The sequence below is a fragment of the Narcine bancroftii genome, chromosome 5 (genome assembly GCF_036971445.1).
Source record: "Narcine bancroftii isolate sNarBan1 chromosome 5, sNarBan1.hap1, whole genome shotgun sequence".
Lineage (NCBI taxonomy): Eukaryota > Metazoa > Chordata > Chondrichthyes > Torpediniformes > Narcinidae > Narcine > Narcine bancroftii.
In genome coordinates this window covers 95489649-95510499 of record NC_091473.1, presented here as the reverse complement: position 1 = coordinate 95510499, position 20851 = coordinate 95489649, and the positions used below count along the sequence as shown (strand labels likewise).

The 20851-nt window shown below is 41.7% G+C and overlaps 1 protein-coding gene and 1 long non-coding RNA gene across 6 annotated transcripts in view; one reads left to right on the top strand and one right to left on the bottom strand.

Moving 5' to 3' along the window:
• lrrc7 (leucine rich repeat containing 7) overlaps positions 1–20851 on the bottom strand; it is a 501081-nt gene that overhangs the window by 144919 nt on the left and 335311 nt on the right. For 3 of the 4 annotated variants that reach the window (XM_069938442.1, XM_069938444.1, XM_069938443.1), the window contains 3 exons: positions 13500–13574; positions 10525–10669; positions 5039–5369 (listed from right to left, as the gene is read on the bottom strand). In XM_069938442.1, coding sequence (XP_069794543.1) covers positions 5362–5369; positions 10525–10669; positions 13500–13574 — 228 coding nt within the window. In that variant the 3' untranslated portion in view covers positions 5039–5361. Of the gene's footprint in view, positions 1–5038; positions 5370–10524; positions 10670–13499; positions 13575–20851 lie in introns of those variants that run through there. The other variant, XM_069938447.1, reaches the window with a different exon arrangement.
• Positions 106–11853, top strand: LOC138763747 (uncharacterized). Of its 2 annotated transcripts, none has more exons than XR_011357762.1 (3): positions 106–283; positions 4493–4757; positions 10464–11853. It is a non-coding gene; the product is annotated as an uncharacterized lncRNA (long non-coding RNA). The 2 variants fall into 2 exon arrangements; XR_011357761.1 differs by lacking the exon at positions 106–283 and adding an exon at positions 3393–3468.

Genomic DNA, 20851 nt, shown 5'->3' with positions numbered 1-20851 from the left:
ATGAAAGGGGTTGGTGCTCTGTAACCTAACTTTACTATTGATACAAAGACAGTCATTGATTACAATAGTTGAGCAAATTTTCAATTGGTCACAAAAGTTTGTAAAGAGATGATAGGTTAATTAAGAGGGCAAACAATTTGCAAAATGTTAGTTAAAAAGGGAATTGTCTGGATAAATGCAAAGAAGATGCTTCTCTCTGTGGGAAATCTAGAGTTGAGGGGCATTTTCTCAGAATAAAAGGCAATCCGTTTGAGGGAGAGATATGGGAGAATATCGACCAGAGGTTTGTGAATCTTTGATATTTTTTAACCAATGGAGAAGTAGAGGTTGATGTACTGAATTTATTCAAGACTGAGATGAACAGATTTTTGGAAAATGGAGAAGAAAAAAAAGACTTGGTCGTAATCTGGTCTTGTTGAATGAGAGTTGACTTGACCAATTTTCTCTCCTCTTGTATTCTATTTATGTTTGTCACTCTGGTTACAACCTCTTTTTGCTACTACCTTCAAGAAGAAATTACAGAAACTTGAAGTCCTGCACCTCTAGAGTTAAGAACAGGTTTCACCCAACAGCTTTCAGGCTCTTGAACCTCCTCATACTACCCAAACCAGAAACATAAGCTGGTTTGGGACCATCAAAACATCTATTTGCACAACTTTTTTTTTCTTGCACAAATTGCAGCTGTGAATATTTATCTTGCTATCTTTATATACTTATTATGCTTTTTTTATGTTTTGGCATATTATGGTAATTTAGTGTAGACTATTGTAATTGGTATAGCAAGAATTTTAGTACAACTGTACATTGTACTTGTGTATGTGAAAATAAACTCAACTCAAGATTTATGAAGAAACACTAGTGTGGATTGTGGAGGGCCATGTGATGTCTCCAGCAAGCCTGAGATCGAAAGTGACGTCACCTGCTAATCAAGGGTTAGTCTGCCCACTTGTGAGGCTGATGTGTGATTGGTTCTTGTAGCTCATGTGTGATTGGTCCTCTGGGGGTCAATTAATTGTTAGATTTGCCCACAGGTGAGGCTGACATGCAATTGGTCCGAGCGGGTCATATGAAAAGCTATGTGTGGAGCCAGTTTGGACCCTTTTTTGCTGCTGCCTTAAGACCAGCACTGAAGTCCAGGCTGCCAGCTATGGGCAGGCACTGGAGGGCCAATTGCCCTGTCCTGGATCCCGTACTGTGGTCAATGCTGGAAACCAGCTTCATTTCACATACTTGTTAGTTGTAATTAACTTACTGTTCGTTGGTTTGCTGTGGCTGTGGGTGGTTGGGCATTGTGTGTTTAACCCTTGAATTCCCAATTGGGAGTTCAGAATGTTTAACAGCGATTTACTTACACCCAATGTGTAGTTATTTGTGTGTTATTCTGGGTTGGTCTGTGTGAGTGTGTGCCCTTTTATGAATTCCCCTGTACGTAAATAAAGCCGACTGGTTGTTGATAACACATGTCCAGACTTGATTCTCTTTGAAGTTATCAAACCCATTCTATAACATAACATTTGGCGCTGTGAGCAGGGTTCAAGGAGTTTTGACTCAATCCATGCGGTGGCGATGATTTTGCATAATATTAACCAATTTAACTTTTCCCTTTTGTTTGAGTGTGTCCTGTGGTGTGCCCTGATTGAGAGGTGGGCAGGTAGAGTGGCCTGTGGGCAGGTGGAACATTGGGTTTCCTGGCCAGGAAAGAGGTTCCAAGAAGGGGGAATGTTTGAAGAACGTGGACTTGGAAATACATTAATGGGGGAAACGAGAATGACTTCTCTACACGCACACATACAGACTAACCCGGAGAGAGTGAATTTCTCTCCTCCACAGGATGATTTACCTGCAGGGACTGGAACTGGTGATGGCAGCATTGAGCAGTGGTTGGACATGTGGCTGATGAATACGCCGACAGAACCAACAGCTTAAATGCTACTGAAGGACTGCCGCAAACACTGATCCCTGCCGACACTGAAAACAAGATTCTGTGGGGAAAGCTGTGCAGTTCAGCAGGTTTTGATATTCCTGTGTTGGGAAGGTAATGATTACTGACCATCCTTTCCCCACACCAGTATCAGTGGACATCCAGCTTTGCAATGGGGAGGCCAATACAAAGCCTCAACTCTCAGAATGAGTCTCCAACCTGTGAGCAGGGCTTGAAAACTCTAAGCAGGTGGTACAGCCAGCACTGCTCCGAGCAATTGGTGAGAGTGCGAGCAGGAACAGTATCCAGGCATGAGAGGGTCTACAGCTCACAACTCAGAATGCTCCTGTGTGTCAAAATAGTATGTCCTGGATGTGTGGCTTCCAGGCTGCCCCTGGTTACCCGTGGGATGGTAAAGCGCCTGCTATCTAGGATGTGTGCCACCATATGCCTCATAAATCTGGAGGATCACCCAGATGAATGGCCACCATGGTGGAGACCCTGGCCAATGAGTTGGTGGCAGTACTTAGGCATAAGAAGGAGTCAGGATGGCCTTGCACACAGATGGAGGTGGTACCGGTGCTGTTGTTGGTAAGATGTGGGACACTTGCATTCCGTGCCAGTCTGAGAGTACCGCTCATTCGCCACACATGAGAGTTGGTGAACAAATTAAACAAGCCAGGGACTGATTCCCTGGACACAACTTCCCATGGAGAGGCTGGTGAACCTGTAGGGTTGAGGGGAAGTTGGAGGCTATCAGTGGGTATGAGTTGTGTGCAATGTAAATACATCCGTAGGATACTAGCCTGTAAATGGATTGGCACGGTGTGACTTCTGAGGGGTGGAATGCAGTGTGGATTGTGGAGGGTCAAGTGACCTCTCCAGCGAACCTGAGATCAGAAGTAATCTGCCCACCTATGAGGCTGATGTGTGATTGGTTCTTGCAGCTGAAGTGTAATTGGTCCTCTGGATGTCAATCGATTGCTAGATCTGCCCACATGTGAGGCTGACACGTAATTGGCCTGAGCATGTCACATGATCAGGCCTGCATTGAAAAGCCATGCGTGGTGCTTGGTTGGTCTTTTTTTTTTGCTGCTGTCTTGAGATCAGCACTAAAGACCAAGCTGTAGGCCATGGGCGGCACCAAGGTGCTGACTGCAATGAGTCTTTTCTGGATCCTGTGCGGTATGCCTGTGAGTGGATGGGTATTGTGTGTTTAACCCTTGCATTCCCAATCAAGAGTTCAGAAATATTTAGCAGCGATTTACTTGCACCTGATGTATAATTCTGGGTTGATCTGTGTGAGTATGTGCCCTTTTATGAATTCCCCTGTGCATAAGTAAAGCCCACTGTTTGTTGATAACGCGTGTCCTGACTTGATACTCCGAGCCCATTGAACCTATTCTTCAACACAATAGCTATGTCATATGGAATGTTGAAGCTTTATATTTTGAATCTCAAACTGCCAGCATTATACCTAATGCTGTGCTACCTAATCTTTTATGATATCTAGCATTTGGTGAATCATTTGAGTGATTGGCTATAGGGTAAGAAACATCACCCACACTTTTACCTTCTCCAGATAGTTCCCTGATGTTGGACACACTTTTATCGTGCACACTGATATGTGTGAAATGAATAATTACATTGCTCACAACTTAGTCTGAACCTTACCTTGTTAAAACAAGCAAAAGGACTGCAGACGCTGGATTCTAGAAGTAAAAACTAACAGCTGGAGGAACAAAGAAGACCCATTGTGGACACACAATGTCATCTCACTTGTCAGGAAAGTGCAATAGCTACTGTACTTTCTAAGAAGAATGAGGCTATTGGCCACCATCCTGTCAAGTTTCTACAGGAATTGAGAGCATCACAGTGTGGCACAGTTGTTGTAGAGCATTGGATCATAGGTCAATTCAGAGGACCATGAGAGCAGCAGAGAGGATTGCTGGGGACTCACACCCCTTCATCGACATGATCTACAGGAATCATTATTTGAAGAGGGCTCACAAAACCATTGAGGACCCCTACCACCCAGCACATAGCAACTTTTAGCTACTCCCATCGAGAAAGAAATACAGAAATATCAGTGTCAGCACCACCAGGCTGGGAAGGAGCTTTTATCCCAAATGGGCCAACTCTCAGGTGTGGCGAGTGAGTGGTACTCTCATACTGGCAACTATTACCCCACCCTTCCCACTTTATGATAGATATCTTTTTACTTTCAGTCCAGGCGAAGGGTCTTGATCCAAAATATCAACTGTCCATTTGCCGCTGTAGATACCGCTCAGCCTCATATTCAGGTTCAAGTTTACTATTATCCAATTTTACAAGTACAACGCATTGAAATAGCTTTTTCCAGTCTTAGGTGCAAAAACATAGAAGCACACATCAGACGTAACACACACATGCACACACACAAACAAATGATGCATTTCAGTATGTATATACATATAAAAAATTAAATACTTATTGTTAAATAAATAGTAGAGTCTCAGAAGATTAGTATGAGTGTGTGCTGTCCCTAATTGGATGTATCTGTATTTGCTTTTCATTGTTTAATTAACACAGGACCATGTGAGTGCTGAAGCCATCTTTTTCAGTGTCGAGCATCATAAGGAACTAAATATGTCGGAATTCTGATTGTGGAAGAGCTTTTAAAACTTTGTTTAAATAGTAAAAAGACTTAAACAACTAAATGTTCTTGATCTACTGTGAGTAAGGCCAGAAAGAACACTCAGCAAAGGAGCTCTGTATTAGACAGACACTTTGGCCTCAGTCCCTTACCCATGATCATGGCTACTCTGATAACTTCTGGTACATTCTCTTCCAAAATGTGAGTAATGAGTCTGTAATTTGTGACAAAAGTTGATTTCTTCTAAGTTTCAGAATTTTATTAAGGAAATTTGCTCATGTGCTCAAGAAAATGAGCTAAGTGTGAAAGTATGATCATCTACATTGTTTTGAACCCAACATGGAATGTGCTTGGGTGAAGTATCTCTGTTTGCTTTGGTTCAAATGTCTTCTCAGTTGTGTCACAAATTTCTATGGTTCTATATTAGAGCCTACCTGTTCTTCCTCTTTTACCAATCTTGCACATTAGCCAATCTACACAGGTTATATAATTGCAGGAATTTTAATATGCAAAGTAGACATGATGTAGGACAGTCCTTTAACTGCTGTAAATCCATCTTATACTCTTTCTCCACAAAAATGTTACTAAACCAGTAAATGGCACTGCCTCAATAAAGGGTCCTGACCTGAAAGGTTGTCTATTTCTACCCATTGATGCTACCTGACCCACTTAGTCCATCCAGCTTCTCTTTGTTCAGCCAAGATTCCAGCATCTCGCATTTTGTTCATCTTGAAGGCACTGTTTTGATCCTTTTTCCCCTATTTACTTCTCCCAGACAATTTATATTAATTGTTCTTGTTCATTCCTAACATCCTACAATTGAAATCATATAAAAATAATTTAAATAATAGCATAAATACATATAAATGCCTCACAATTATTTCTTATTCATATAATTGGATAATAATCTTTTTTTGTCTTATAAATCAAAGATCATCATAAAGGAATAGATATAATTGTAAACTGTGGGTGTATTACTTGAGCTATTTATCTTCACCTTAATGTATACAACCCCTGTAAGACCCTGCACTCTGTTATTCCACACATCTTAACAAACATTTAAAAAGATGTGGCAACATGTTGGAGTGTGTGGTTCACTATTATCTATAAACTACAGCAGCCAAGTTATCTAAAAGTATAGCATCTCAGGCAGAGTCAGTGATGAGTCTGATTCTGATCTCAACCTTGTACAGTAGGGCATAGACACAATTAGTGCTCAAACTTATCTGCTACAATTTAGTAGAATGAGAGAAGACAATTAAAACAATGAAGCTGATTTGAGGAAGCTGCTGAGTATCGCTATAAAGTGAGGGTCTGCAGTGGAGTGGTCATTATTGGAGTAAGCTCTCTCAGAGTGGTAAACCTTTGGCGAGAACAGGTAAGAGGTGAGATAGTAGTTGAAGTAAGAAAGGGCCATCCTATTCTCGGGACAAGAAGGATTCAGCAGGTAGGCACAGGTAAGGGCAGGCTTTAGATATATATTTTTTCACTCGTCATAGACAGTGGGAATGGCAGCCAAGGCAGGGGAATGCTCCTCTTGCAAAATATGGGCCATCAGGGAAGCCAACAGTTCCTCTGATGACTTCATCTGTGAGGTGCATCCAACTGCAGCTCCTGATGAGCCGAATTAAGGAATTGGAGCTGATGATGGATGAACTCTGGATCATTCTGGAGGCAGAGGGGGTGATAGACAGGAGTTACAGGGACACTATCACACCAAGGAGGCAGGTGGAGGGTAGATGGGTGACAATCAGGAGAGGAAAAGGGAATAGGCAGGCAGTGCAGTGCACCCTTGTGGTCATTCCTCTCAATAACAAGTATACCATTTTAGATACAATTGGGGAGAAGGGAGGAATGGACATACTAAGGACAAGACACACTGATTAGGTCTCTGGTATGGAGTCTAATTCTGTGGCTAAGGGGAAGAAGTGAGCTGCAGTGGAAGGGGATTCCATAGTTAGGGAGACAAATAAGAGGTTCTGTGGAAGGGATCGAGTATCCTGGATGGTACGTTGCCTTACTGGTGCCAAGGTCTGAGGTATCTCAGATTGAGTTCACAACATTCTTAGGAGGGAGGGTGAGCAGCCAGATGCCATTGTCTTTGTAGAGATCAATAACGTGGGTAGAAAGGGTGAAGAAGTTCCTGCAAGGTGTTCAGGGAATTCAGGCGCTTGGTTGAAGGACAGGATATCTGGAGTTGTGATCTCAGGATTGTTACCCATGCCATGTGCTAGTCAGGTTAGAAATATGAGGATAATGCAGCTTAACACATGGCTAAAGATGTGGTGCATGAGGGAGGGCTTCAGGTTTTTGGATCTTGGAAAGTGGGACCTCAGTTTGCTTTGGAACTTTTGGGGGACTAATATATTTGTGGGAAGGTTTGCTAGTGCTGCTCTGGTTATCTTAAACTGGATTTGCAGGGGGATGAGAACCAGAATGTCAGAACAGATAGAGGAGTTGAGGAGAGAAAAGATGATGTGAAATTGGCATGCACACTGGTTGTATGTAGTGGAAATGTTCTCAGGTGCATCTATTTCAATGCAAGGCAGATGAACTTGTAGCTTGAGTTGGCATGTGGAATTATGATATTGTGGCCATTAATGAAATTTGGATGCAGGAGGGGCAGGACTGGCAGCTTAATGTCCTGGGCTTCTGTTGCTTTAGATGCAATAGAACAGAGGGGATGAAAGTGGCAGGAATGGCATTGCTCATCAGGGAAAATATCACAGCTATGCTCAAGCAGGACAGACCAGAGGGGGCATCTATTGAGGCTATATGAATGGAGATGAGGAACAGGAAAGGTATGACCACACTAATTTCCCAATAGTCAATGAGAATTGGAGGAGCATATCTCTAGAGAGATAGCAGACAGTTGCAGGAAACAAAAAGTTGTGACAGTAGGAGATTTTATCTTTCCACATATTGACTGGGAATCCCAAACTGTAAAAGGGCTGGATGGCTCAGGGCTTGTCAAATGTGTTCAGGAAAGTTTTCTAAATCAATAATATAGAGGTACCAACTAGAGAGAGAGTGCAATACTGGATGTCCTATTAGGATACAAGGCAGGACAGGTGACAGAAGTATGTGTAGGGAAACATTTTGTGACCAGAGATCATAATGCTATTAATTTCAAGTTAATTATAGAGAAAGCTAAATCTGGGCCCCAGGTTGAGATTCTAAATTGGAGAAAGGCAAATTTTGAGGAAATGAGAAAGGATCTAGAATGCATGGATTGGGATGAGTTGTTTTCAGGCAAGGATGTTCGAGATAAGTGGAGGATCTTCAAAGGTGAAATTTTGAGAGTACAGGTTTAGTACATTCCTGTCAGGATTAAAGGCAAGGTTAGAAGGCATAGGGAACCTTGGTTTTTGAGGGATAATGGATTGGAAGAAGAGAGAGGTGTTGAGCAGTTTTCCGCAACATGGAGCAAATGAGGTAGTTGAGTATAAAAAATGCAAGAAAAACCTCATCAAAGAAATCAGGAAGGCTAAAAGTAGACACGAGGTTGCATTAGCAATGTGAAGGAAAATTCTAAGGGTTTCTACGGGTATATTAAGAACAAAAGGATAGTAAGGCACAAAATTGGTTCCTTTAAAGATCAGAGTGATTAGCTTTGTATGGGGTCAAAAGAGATAGGGGAGATCTTAATTTTTTTTCCCATCAATATTCACTCAGAATAATGGCACAGAGTAGTGGGAAGTAAGGAAAACAAACAGTGAGGTCATGGAACCTATACAGGTTAAAGAGGAGGAAGTGATTGCTATCTTAAGGGTGGATAAATCCCCAAGGCCTGACAAGATATTCTCTCAAACCTTAGGGAGGTGAATGTGGAAATTTCAGGGGCTTTGACTGAAATATGTTCTTAGCCACGGGTGTGGTATCAGAGGATTGGAGGGAAGCTCCCTTTGCTCCTTTGTTTTAAAAAAGGCTCCAGAAATAACACTGGAAATTATAGACAGATGAGTCTGATGTCAGTAGTAGGTAAATTACTGGAAGATGTTCCAGGAGATTGGATATATAATTATTTGGATAGCCACGGACTGATAAGGGATAGGCTTTGTGCATGGTAGGTCGTGTTTAACCAATCTTATGGAGTTTTTCGAGGTTACCAGGAAAGTTGACAAAGAAACAGCTGTGGATGTTGTCTACGTGGACTTCAATAAGGCCTTTGACAAGGTCCTGCATGGAAGGTTAGTGAGGAAGGTTCAGATGCTAGGTATTCATGGTGTAAGAGTGAACTGGATTTGACAATGGTTGGACAGGCGAAGCCAGAGAGTAGTGGTGGATGATGGAGGCCTGTGAACTAGAGGTGTGCCTCAGGTATCAGTGCTAGGACCATTGTTGTTTGTCATCAATATCAATGATCTGGATCAGTAAGTTCACAGATGACAATAACATTGGAGGAGTTGTGGACAGCAAAGAATGTTTTTAAAGCTTTCAGAGGGATCTGGAGCAGCTGGAAAAATGGGCTAAAATAGAATTTAATGCACACAAGTGTGAGGTGTTGCATTTTGGAAGAACAAACCAAGAAAGGACATGCATGGTAAATGGTAGGGCACTGAGGAGTGTCATAGGACAGAGGGATCTGGGAATACAGGTACATAATTCCCTTAAAGTGGATAGGGTTGTAATGAGAGCTTTTAGCATATTGACCTTCATATCAAAGTATTGTGTATGGGAGTTGGAATGTTATGGTAAAGTTGTATAAGACATTGATGAGGCCAAATTTGGAGTATTGTGTGCAGTTTTAGTCACCTATCTACAGGAAAGATATCAATAAAATAGAAGGAGTGCAGAGAAGATTTACTAGAATGTTGCCTGGACTTCAGGATCTGAGTTACAGGGAAAGGTTAAACTGGTTAGGACTTTATTCCCTGGAACATAGAAGAATGAGGGAAGATTTGATAGAGGTATTTAAAATTATGAGGAGGATAGACAGAGTAAATGTAACTAGGCTGTTTCCACTGAGTGTTCGTGAGATACAAACCAGAGGACATGAGTTAAGAGTGAAAGGGGGAAATGAAGGTTAACTTCTTCACACAGAAAGTGGTGGGAGTGTGTATTGAGCTGTCAGCTGAAGTGGTGAATGTGGGCTCAATTTTAACATTTAAGAATTTGGGCAGGTACATGGATGGGAGAGGATGGGAGGGCTATGGCTTGGGTGCAGGGCAGTAGGACCTGGCAAAAAAAAAGGTTCAGCACAGAGTAGAAGGGCCCTGTTTCTGTGCTGTAATGTTCTATTGTTCTAAGCAATTTCCTAAGAGATCTTTATAGGGTAGATGCTGAAAGGACACTTCCCTTTATGGACAATTGGCTCGCTGCTTAAAAATAACAGGTTGGTCAATTGAGGTAGAGAAGGTGAAATTGGATTGTATCGTTGTTACACACTATCAAAGAATGGTGAATACTGTTATTTGAATATTGTGACATTATTAAATACATTCTTATTAAGCAAGGATTCGGCAGGAATAGGGAGTTGAGGTTACATTTTGATTAGTCACCACCTTATTTAAAATGTAGAGCAGGTTTGAGACACTGACTGAGTGGGTTACTTCTACTTCTATTCAGTATGTTTACAGTATATCATTTTCTCTTGAGATGAGAGGTGTGCAGCCAGCTGAAACAGCCCTGCTGGTTCTCCATCTGAAATCATCTAACATAGAAATAAAAGGATTTTCCTGATCTAAATGCACATGGAAAGCATGACATCATTTTGTTTAGTCACACACAGGGAGAGCTTGATGAGACTGTTAATTTGGATAAGTTACAGACATAAAAAGTGACATTTGGCAATTCTTGATTCTTTTCAAGAACATTAATAATTTTACATTCCAAATCTTTGTAAATTTATTAAACTAAGTATTATACTTCTGAGTTATTCTGCTTCATTTCTTATTTTGTTTTTAGATCCATGAATTCAAAACTGGTGCTAATTGAAATTAATGCAAAATAGTAACATTGTTCCTACCAATGGAGTCAGGCAGCTGTTGCAGCATATTGGATGAAAGCAGGAGGTCCTCGAGGCCTTCACATCCAGAAATATCTGATTCAATGGCTTCTATTCTGTTCTTGGACATATCCAAATAGGTCAGATGTTTCAACTTTGCAAGTGGCTGAGAAAGTGCAAAAGAAAATTAAATGTTGTGTATCTCATTTTTAAAGTATTGTAAATGTTCTTTCCCCTTTTATTTTTATTCCCTCCTCCTGAAAAGCATGAATTTTGAATAATAAAATCATAGAGAAGGGGTGAAATGAATTCAGCAGGAAAATGGGATTCATAGCAGATGCCCAGTTCAGGGAGGGGAGGTAGAGTCAAATGCAGTTAGATAACTAAACCAGTACAGTAAAGAAAGCAGACACGAGCATAACCAGGCTCGTGGGAGGAATGGAAAGATAAATTGTATTTATTTCAATACAAGGAATCTGACCGGTAAGTCAGTACATGACAATATATATTATTAACACATAGAATGTCTCAAACAAGGATAGAAGTGGCAGCTCCACATTTTAGGGTACAACCTTTTAGATGTAATGGAGGAGGCAGTGTTGCAATATTTATTAAGGAATCCATTACTGCAACAATCAGGAAGGTTCTCCAAGGTTCTTCACATGGATATTGCTGAGACTAGAGGACTTGATAAGCTGGGACTGTTTTCCCTGGAATGAAGGAGGCTGAGGGGTGACATTGAAGACAGGGCAGTGAAGATGATGGTTGGCCTTCATTGACCAGGGCACTGAGTATAGGAGCTGGGATGTCACCCAGCTTTAGGAAAGATATTAAACCGGAAAGGGTGCACAAAAATTCAAAGCATGTTACTAGGACTGGTGGGCTTTTACTATAAGAAGAGGCTGGATAGGCTAGGATTTTTCATACTGGAGTATAGAAAGCAGAAGAGGGGTGGGAATTGTATAGATATTAATAAAATTGTAAAGAGCATAGATAAGGGCAATGTCCCAGAATTTTCCCCAGAGTTCATTGAGTTCAGGAGAGGGGGAAGAGACCACTCTGCTATCCACATTAATGATGCTTATATGAGAAGAGTAGATAGCTTCAAGTTCTTAGGAGTTGAACCTCTCCAGTGACCTGACCCGAACCAACCATATTGATGCGGCAATAAAGAAATCACCCCAAAACCTTTACTTTCTGAGAAGACTAAGGATTTTCAACATGTCCCTCCTGTTGTTCAACAATTTTCTACTTGCTGGATCATAGGAGAGGTAATCCGCTCATGATTCGAATAAACTGTAGATGGTGATAAATTCAGCTCAGAACATCACACAAACTTCTCACCCCTCCCTGGACTTCATCTATATCTCATTTTTTCCTCCTCCCTTCAGAGTGTAGAATCATGTGCCAGCAGGCCTAAAAAACAGTTTGTTCCCTGCAACCATTAGGCTTCTGAACCCCACAACAGTGTCATTATGCTGCCCTTGCTTTGTATGACTTTGTTTTTGTAATTGTAACTCTATACTCTGTAATTCTGCTCTTCTGCTTTATACAGCGGTCTGAATATGAGAGTTAACCTGCTTAACTGCTCACTTTACAGAAATACACTGTACAAGGTATAATGTGACCTGGCAAAAGAAGACTGGGAGCAGCTACCTCTAGGCAAATTTATATCCAACACATGGAAATAATAGGAGTTCAGAGCCAAAGTATTCCAAGAAGGGCAAAAGGCCAAGATAGTAAGTTCAAGGAATGCCAGAAGTCAAGAGATTTCAAAGACTGGGTAAAAGAAAACAAAAGGTACCAGAGGGTTGAAAAAAATGGAATACCTTCGAGATAATAGATACTTAAAAATAAATGGGAGAGGACTGGCTGAGAAAATAAAGAAAAATCCCAAATCAATCCTAAAATTGGTGATGTTGTCGATAGGAGGATAGTCGTAGGCTACAGCATCAGTGGTCAGAGCGATGGCATGTTAAATTTAAATTGTAACTTATTCAGCAGAAAAATACCATGCAAATTTGATAATTGAAGGAGGCAAATTAAGAAGGATTCATAGTCTTTTGGGAAAACTAGTATGCAGATTGTTTGCAAAAATAGTTTCATTCATGCGTTAATGAAACAAAATTAACTGAATATGTTGGTATGAAAATTCACAAATAGAAAACAGCTCTTTCATTTTTAATGGAATGTTAAGCAATTAAATATTGCAATAAAATTTTAGTGCACACTAAAGGCATGTAAATAAAAGTATTTGCTGAATTTTGCTCATGTTTTTTCGAAGACTTCGGCACTGATTCTTGGTCATAGTGAAAATGATTGATCTTCCCTGCCAAGACTATTAACATGACAAAAATGATGCATAATTTTCAGTTTCATTTCCAAATGTATACCAATATTAAAAGTTCAATAATCCTTTATTTATTAGAAAATTTTTAACTTATGCTTTTCTAGTAGACAGAATTCTGAGACAATTTTACAGAATAAGAGTGGACGAATGAAAAACATGAGATCATAAACAATCTTTATAGGGTGGATGTAGAGAGGATATTTCTTCCTGAGAGACTCTGGGACTAGAGTTAACTGATTAAAAATAAATAAATAAAGCCTTTTTGTTTCACTTAAAAGATCATGAATTTCTGAACTTTTCTTCCCAAGAGGGTAGAAGCAAGGTCTTTGAATATTCTTGAGGCAGAGAAGCAAAGGGGTGATATATGTCACTGGTGGTAGGTTGGAATGTGGACTCGAGGTTGGAATAAGCTCATGACTGATTTGATTTGGGGATGGAGAAGACTGTCCATTTCCAGATAGGTTAGATAGAAGCAGCAAGTAAGATTGCTGTCACCACAGTGGATGTAGTTGGGTGGTATATTAAATACCCATTAGTTTTCTCAAATCAATTTTTGATTCGGGATGATGGAGTTATTTGCCTAAACAATGTGCAGTAAATAAACAGAAAAGCAAGAAAATGCAGATATTGCATTACAAATTCTTACCCCAGGTAATGTCTGAATTGAGTTATTATCCATCCATAGCTCCTTCAGACTTTGCAACTGTTCCAGGACATCTGGCTAAATAAACAGAATTTTAGGTACTAACACATTTGAATTTAGATCAAAGTGTTAATTTGAACAATACGACATCACCAGTTAGTCAATAATAATTAGGAATGGGAAATACCAATATCCAAAGAAAAAATAATAAAGTTATTTTATGTTCCAGTGATTTATGTCTAATGCATAATAGATTTACTCATTAAGTGACTACTATTATACAGGCAAATATGACAGCCAGTTTGTATCTGATAGGTCCTGGGAGATCAATATTGTTCTGCTTAGCATTTACTCTGGGAGAGTAGACAGAACATCAGTTCAATATTCATCCAAAAGTTGATACCTCTGACATCATACATTACAATGCCCTTGATTATGTGCTTGTCTTGACTAGTGTTTGCATTCATCCACTTCCATGGTTGAGAATGCCAGCATGAAATTAAAAGTGATAATTATATCAAATAAGTTATAAATATAATCTTCTATGGTAAACTCTCTTATGAACTACTGCAGAATATTATATTGCAATATTACTAAATGGCAGAGGTTTTGAGGTTAAAGAAATTATAGATTACACCAAGTGACCATTCATAAATTTTCTATTCACGTGTGTATAATCACACTCTCTTTAACATGCCCCTACAATAGACTGGAACACTGTAGTGACACTGAAGTAATTACATCTAATTTAGTGGGAACTCACCTTAGTTCAAATTATCAAAAAATCATCCTGCATCAGAATATAGGACACCATTGTGATGAAACCACTATTGTATATACTTGCCATATCTAAATATTATGATCTTTCCTGGTTGACCCTGGTGTCACTGGCTGGCTCATGACTCCTCCCACTTTCTTCCCCATAAAGGCTGTCATGCCACAAGCCTACCCCCAGTTTGAGTCCAGGTCAGTGTAAGCGACCAACACAGGAATGCTGTCCATCTCTTGTAAATAAAAGCCTTCAGTCTTTGTATAATTGATCATGCTTCAATTTTATTTACAAGATTTTTTGAAACCATGGACGAGTACATGAAGTTGGATTGCCTCAAAATCGACCCAAGAGAACCCAAGGCAGCCAACAAGTTAGCGCTCTGGTGCTGCTGCTTTGAAAAGTTCCTCACGGCCTCCACAGTAATCCAGGATGATGAGGACCAACTCCATCTGCTGTACTCATACATCAGGCACCGGGTCCACCGGATGGTCCGGGACTGCCAGACAATATGAAGCCACATTGGACATCCTGAAGGTCCATATGAAGTTCAGGTGAATGAGGTCTATGCACGGCATGTACTCCACTCACGCAGGCAGCAACCTGGGGAAACTTTCAATGAGTTTGTCAGAGCCCTGCAGGAGCTCGCAAGGGACAGCACAGATCGCTGGTGATCAGAGATACCTGTGTAACAGGCATCTGTTCCGACTACATGAGGCAGAGGCTACTCAAACTGGGACAATTGGGCCTACCTCACACCATTAAATTGGTGAACACTCTCAAGGTAGCTATCCACCACACCGAATCATTCTCCAACGAACACACAGCCGCATGTGGGGAACACAGGGTCTGAAATCTCGGGAGATGGCATCGCAAGCTTCCTCCCACTCTGAACTGTCCACCACTGGCATTAGCAACCACCTGAAGAACTACTTCTGTGGGCAGGATAAGCATCCGAGGAAATGCTGCCCTGCCTGGGATGCAGTCTGCTCCAACTGCGGGAAGAAAGGACAGTTCGCGAAGGTCTGCAAGTCCAAACCAATCCCAAGTCCCAGCAACTCTGCGTGTGAGTGGGGACATGGGACGGCCATGCACACACGCCATAGAGACCGCCGTCTGCAATGCTGTCACTTCTGCCTTCTTCTCCTTCTCTTCCAGTGAACTATGACAGGGCCGTGTGCGCACCATGGGGGCTGCCATCTTGGGCTCCATCTTACCGGACCGCCAGCAGCCAACGGAACTCCTTAGATGATGAGCTGATGCTGGCATCGGTAAGCCTCAATCAGGGCAGACTTCATCAACTCTCCAGGTCCATGATGGACATCGAGGTAAACGGCAATCCCAACACTTGCCTATTCAACAGTTGAAGCACTGAAAGCTTCAATCACCCAGACAATGCACTGCACTACTCCCTGAGGGTGAAGCCCATGAGCGACCATATCTCCATGGCAGCCAAATCTCACTTGGCAGAGGTTTGTGGTAGTTGAACAGTAAGATTGATTGTCCAGGGCATAGTATAGTGGGACTTTACACTCCTCATATTGCCACAGCACTGTGCACTCATCCTACTGGGATTAGACTTCCAGTGTAACATGAATAGCATTACCATGGAATACAACGGGCCCCATCCTCCCCTTATGGTCTATAATGAGCAGTCTTTAGTCTGCCCGCACCCCCCACCTCCTTCCCACATGGCCGAACGTCAGCCCCAAACCCAATCACCACATCGAACATGCGGAATCTCCTCGTTCTAGATCTCCCCTCAACCCCTGTTTGCCAATCTCACCCCTGTCTGTAAGCACATTGCCACTAAAAGTTGGGCATTTATCAAGTCAGAAGTGAGTTGCATCCTCGCTGAGGGGATGATAGAACAGAGTACAATCCCTGGAGTGCCCAGGTAGTGGTGGTGAAGAATGGGGAGAAATACCGGATGGTCATCGATTACTCCCAGACCATAAATAGGTTCACCTGGCTGTATGCATACCCCCTGCCCTGCATAGCTGACATGGTGAACCAGATCGCACATTACAGGGTGTTCTCCACCATAGACCTTAAGTCCACCTACCACCAGCTCCCCATTCACCCTGAAGACCACCAGTATACCACATATAAGGTGGATGGCTGGCTTTACCACTTCCTGAGGGTCCTCTTTGGAGTCATGAACCGAGTTTCAGTCTTTCAGAGGGAGATGGATTGGATGGTGAATGAACATGGGGCTGCGGACCACTTGTCACCATTTGCGTACACAACCAGCAGTACCACAATAGGAACCTCCAGAAATTCCACATGGCAAAACACTTAACTTTGACATATAACACGGGAAAATGTGTCTTCAGCACATGTTGCCTGGCTATTCTAGGCTGCATTGTGGAGAGTGGAGTCATCAGCCGCTGCTAGAACTTCCACTCCCCCACTGCCTCAAGGCCTTGAAAAGGTGCCTGCGGTTTTTCTCTTATTTCACTCAGTGGGTCCCCAGCTATGCAGATGTCTGACCTCTCATCGGGGGTTACGTTTTCCCCCTGTTGGCATAAACACATGAACCATTCGATCGTATCAAAGCCGACATTGCAAAAGCCGTGATGCACACAGTGGACGAATGCATCCTTTTCCAGGTGGAGAGCGATGCGTCAGACTTTGGACCCATACTATTTTTTTCATGCATGCTCCAGGGCCACGAAATCCAGCACTCCTCCATCAAGAAAGAGACCCAGGCTATCGGTTGAAGTAGTATGGCACTGGAAACATTTCGCTGGTAAGCATTTTACCCTGCTGACTCACCAATGGGCAGTCGCCTTTATATTTAATATTCAGCAGCGGGGTAAAATCAAAAGTGATAAAATCCTGAGGTGGAGAATCGAGCTCTCCACCTACAATTACAACATACGGTACCAGCCTGGAAAGCTCAACGAGCCCTCTGATGCCCTGTCTCGGGGGACTTGTGCCAATATGCAGATGGATCACCTGCAGGCACTGCACAATGATCTTTGCCATCCTGGGATCACCCATTTTTTTCACTTCATCAAGGCCTATAATCTCCCCTACTTCACTGAGGACATCAGGATGCTGACCAGAATTACCAGATCTGCGTGGAGTGCATACTGCTCTTCTACCAGCCCAACCGGTCACATCTGATCAAGGCCACTCACCCCTTTGAATGTCTAAGCATGGACTTCAATAGTCCCTCCACAAACTGCAACGTGTACTTCATCAATAAGTACTCGTGGTTCCCTTTGCTATCTCCTGCCCAGACATGACTGCAGCTTCCATCATAAAGGCTCTGAACAGTCTGTTTACTATTTTCGGATACCCCTGCTATGATACGGGTTTGTCCTTCATGAGCAACAAGCTGCATCAATATTTGCTGTCCAAGGACATTGGCTCTAGCCGGACCATCAGCTATAACCCCAAAGGGAATGGTCAGGTGGAGAGGGAGAATGGCACGGTCTGGAAGGCAGTACTACTGCCCTTAAAATCCAAGGGCCTCCCCATCCCCACTGGCAAGAGGTTCTCCCAGAGGCGCTCTATGCTCTCCCGTCCCTCGTGTGTACGGCTACCAATGAGACACCTCACGAGAGACTGTTTACATTCCCCAGGAGATCAGAGTCAGGAACCACCTTACCTACCTGGATGACGTCCCCAAGGCCAGTCCTACTCCATAGGCACGTGACGACACACAAGTCTGACCCTCCATTCCAGAGGGTTCAGTTGTTCCATGCAAACCCACAGTATGCTTATGTGGCATTCCCAGATTGGCGTGAGGACATGGTGTCTATCTAGGACCTGGCACACATGGGAGCATCTGGACCCCCCCCCAACCAACTGACAGGTACACCCAACCCCCCCCCCCCCCCCGCAGATCTCCAGGGGCCACCTTCCCAATGCTCACAACTCCTGCCAAACTGACAGTCGACACACATACACACACCCCACCTCCCCCCGACCCACCCAAGTACTGCGGCCAAAACCAGCTGAGACATCCAGGATCTCTGTAGAGAGACTTGCCCATCACAAGGCCAAAGACCGCCACCGGACAGACTAAACTATCGAGGGGAGGTTAATCACACTACACCCTCTGGGATGTTCTTTTTTAAAAAAAGAGGGGGTAAATGTGGTGAACCCACTATTGTAAATATTTGCCATGTGTAAATGTCATGATCTTTCCAAGTGTACCCTGCTCTCACTGGCCAGCTTGTGACTCCTCCCCCTTTCTTCCCCACAAAAGCTGTCATGCCTCAAGCCTGCCCCCAGTTCGAGTCTAGGTCAGTATGAGCGACCAACTCAGGGATGCTGTCCATCACTTGTAAATAAAAGCCTTCAGTCTTGTCAACTTTAGTCTTTGTGTAATTGTTCATGCTTCAACCATAACATTTGCCTTAAGTAGAATAAGAATAAATGTCTTCTCCAATGTACTTAGATAAATGTAGAACTTAAGATACTTTGATCTAGTTTTTTCTTGATTCTTTTTATATATCTGTACTTGTTTAAAACCTTTTACATCTCAAACCAATGAAGATTCTGTTGAAAATTATTAATTTGAAACTTGAAGCCCATTTACCCACAGATGCTACCTCATTTGCTGAGTATTCTTTGGAGAAAATGCCTCAAAAATAATTTGACATATATTTAATAGCTATAAATCATTTTTCATATTTCAATGAAATTGAAATCAAGTTAACATTTCTAACAAAAGTTCTAACCTCTGTGGTTGAAGGTAACCATGGTTTTAATGCCAAAGATTAATGAAAGTTTAATCAAAAATGTGCAAAAATGGTGAACATTCCAGGAAATTGATAGGTAGAAATGAGGCAGAGTGGCGGTCAGTGGAGTGGTCTGCTCCTCCTGTGAAATGTGGGAGATCAATGAGAAGTCAGGTGTCCCTGACAATTGAATTTGCAGGAACTGTTTCTCTCTGCTGTTGCTCTCAGACCACATGGATCAGCTGGATTCACTGAAGAGCATACAGTTGGCAGAAGTGCTATAGATAGATGTTTCGTAGAGGTGGTCACATGACATACTCAGCTAATTGAATGGCTAATTGCTTGAAGATTAAGGCTTATGCTTATTCCCCTCTCAACATTTTGGATACTGTTGTGAGGACCATTAAGCAGGTGAGATAGACTAGCCTCTCAGGGGAAAGCAACAAAGCAGCCAGATCAGAAGCATGATGACTGGCTCTTTTGTAGCGGATGAGGTTAAAGTCCAACGTTATTTAATTTCGGACACTAACCATTTATGCAAAGGTCTTCTGAAAATCCTAAAAGAATACATCCACTGATTCTCCATTGTATATTTTGCCAATTACATCCTCAAAAACTTCGATACCTCTGTCAAACACTATTTCCCTTTCATAAATCCTAGTTGACTTTGTGTAATCCTACTTACGTTTTTTGAGCATCTTGTTATCAGATCCTTAATAATAAACTTGATCATTTCCTTTATAACCAGTGTTAGCACTCACTCCTACCTTTTTAAGGGGTTACATTTGCCTATCTGCAGACCTTTGGAAGAAGAGAATCAACACACCCAAAATTCCATTCCTATCACATTTATCCCTCTGGGATGCAAGCTGGATTTATTGGCTTTCATTCTGATTGATTTCTTTTCCTTTAACTAATACATTTTTCCTTTAATTCCTCTTTTTAATTAGACTATTTGATCTAACATTTCTGGATAGTTATTAGCATCCACTGCTGTGATGTCAAAATCAAAATTATTTTTTAAACTGCTCTGACATGTCTTTATTCACAATTATAAAGATTCCCATTTGTACATACATTCACCTCACTAATCATTCCCTTTATAATTTATTGCTTTTTGTGGAAGCTTTCAGTCCAAATTTTTTAATGTTAAGCTTAGATTCAATTTATTATTCCTCTCTTTACCAATCTCGGTGTTTTTTTTTTTGCTGAACTTTACACTACTTCCTATCCTCAGGCTTGTTACTTTATCTGACAACTTTGTATGATTCCTCTTTGAAACTAGTTCTGTCCATTATTACTTTTGTAACCCTTAGCTGGGCCACTTTTCCTTGCGTGTTTTTGCACCATTATTTCAGTTCCTTGCATATTAGCCATTGCCCATTCACCTTCCTGCTTCTCAATGAAGCTCCCAATCTATATAAGCCAACTTATTCTTCATATTTTTGTTGTTTTCTTTGTTCTACTTTTGATTGAACTGTCTTACTTTCTATCCTGTTCTATCATGTTATGGCCAATCTTTCCTGGAGGACTCTGTACAACAAATTTGTTACTTAACCCTTTTTCATTGAAGAGTACCCAGCCGAGTCTGTTCCCCATTGGCTCTTCAATGCAGTCCAGGTATTTACTCTCCATCAAATTATTACTAAATTTGGCTTGACCAGTCAATGAAACAGAAAATAATGAAACAAATATGAAAGTGCAAGATAGACCTTGACCCAATTTGGAAAGCTATGGTACAGGAGGTAAAATCCAGGAAGGTTCAAACCTCAACTGTCTCTTTTTACACCCTTATTTTTATTCCTATCACCCTCACCCTTTGATTCTATCCTCACATTTTATAAAATCTCTGCATCCACTTACACTTCTCTCTTGGTTTATCATTTTCC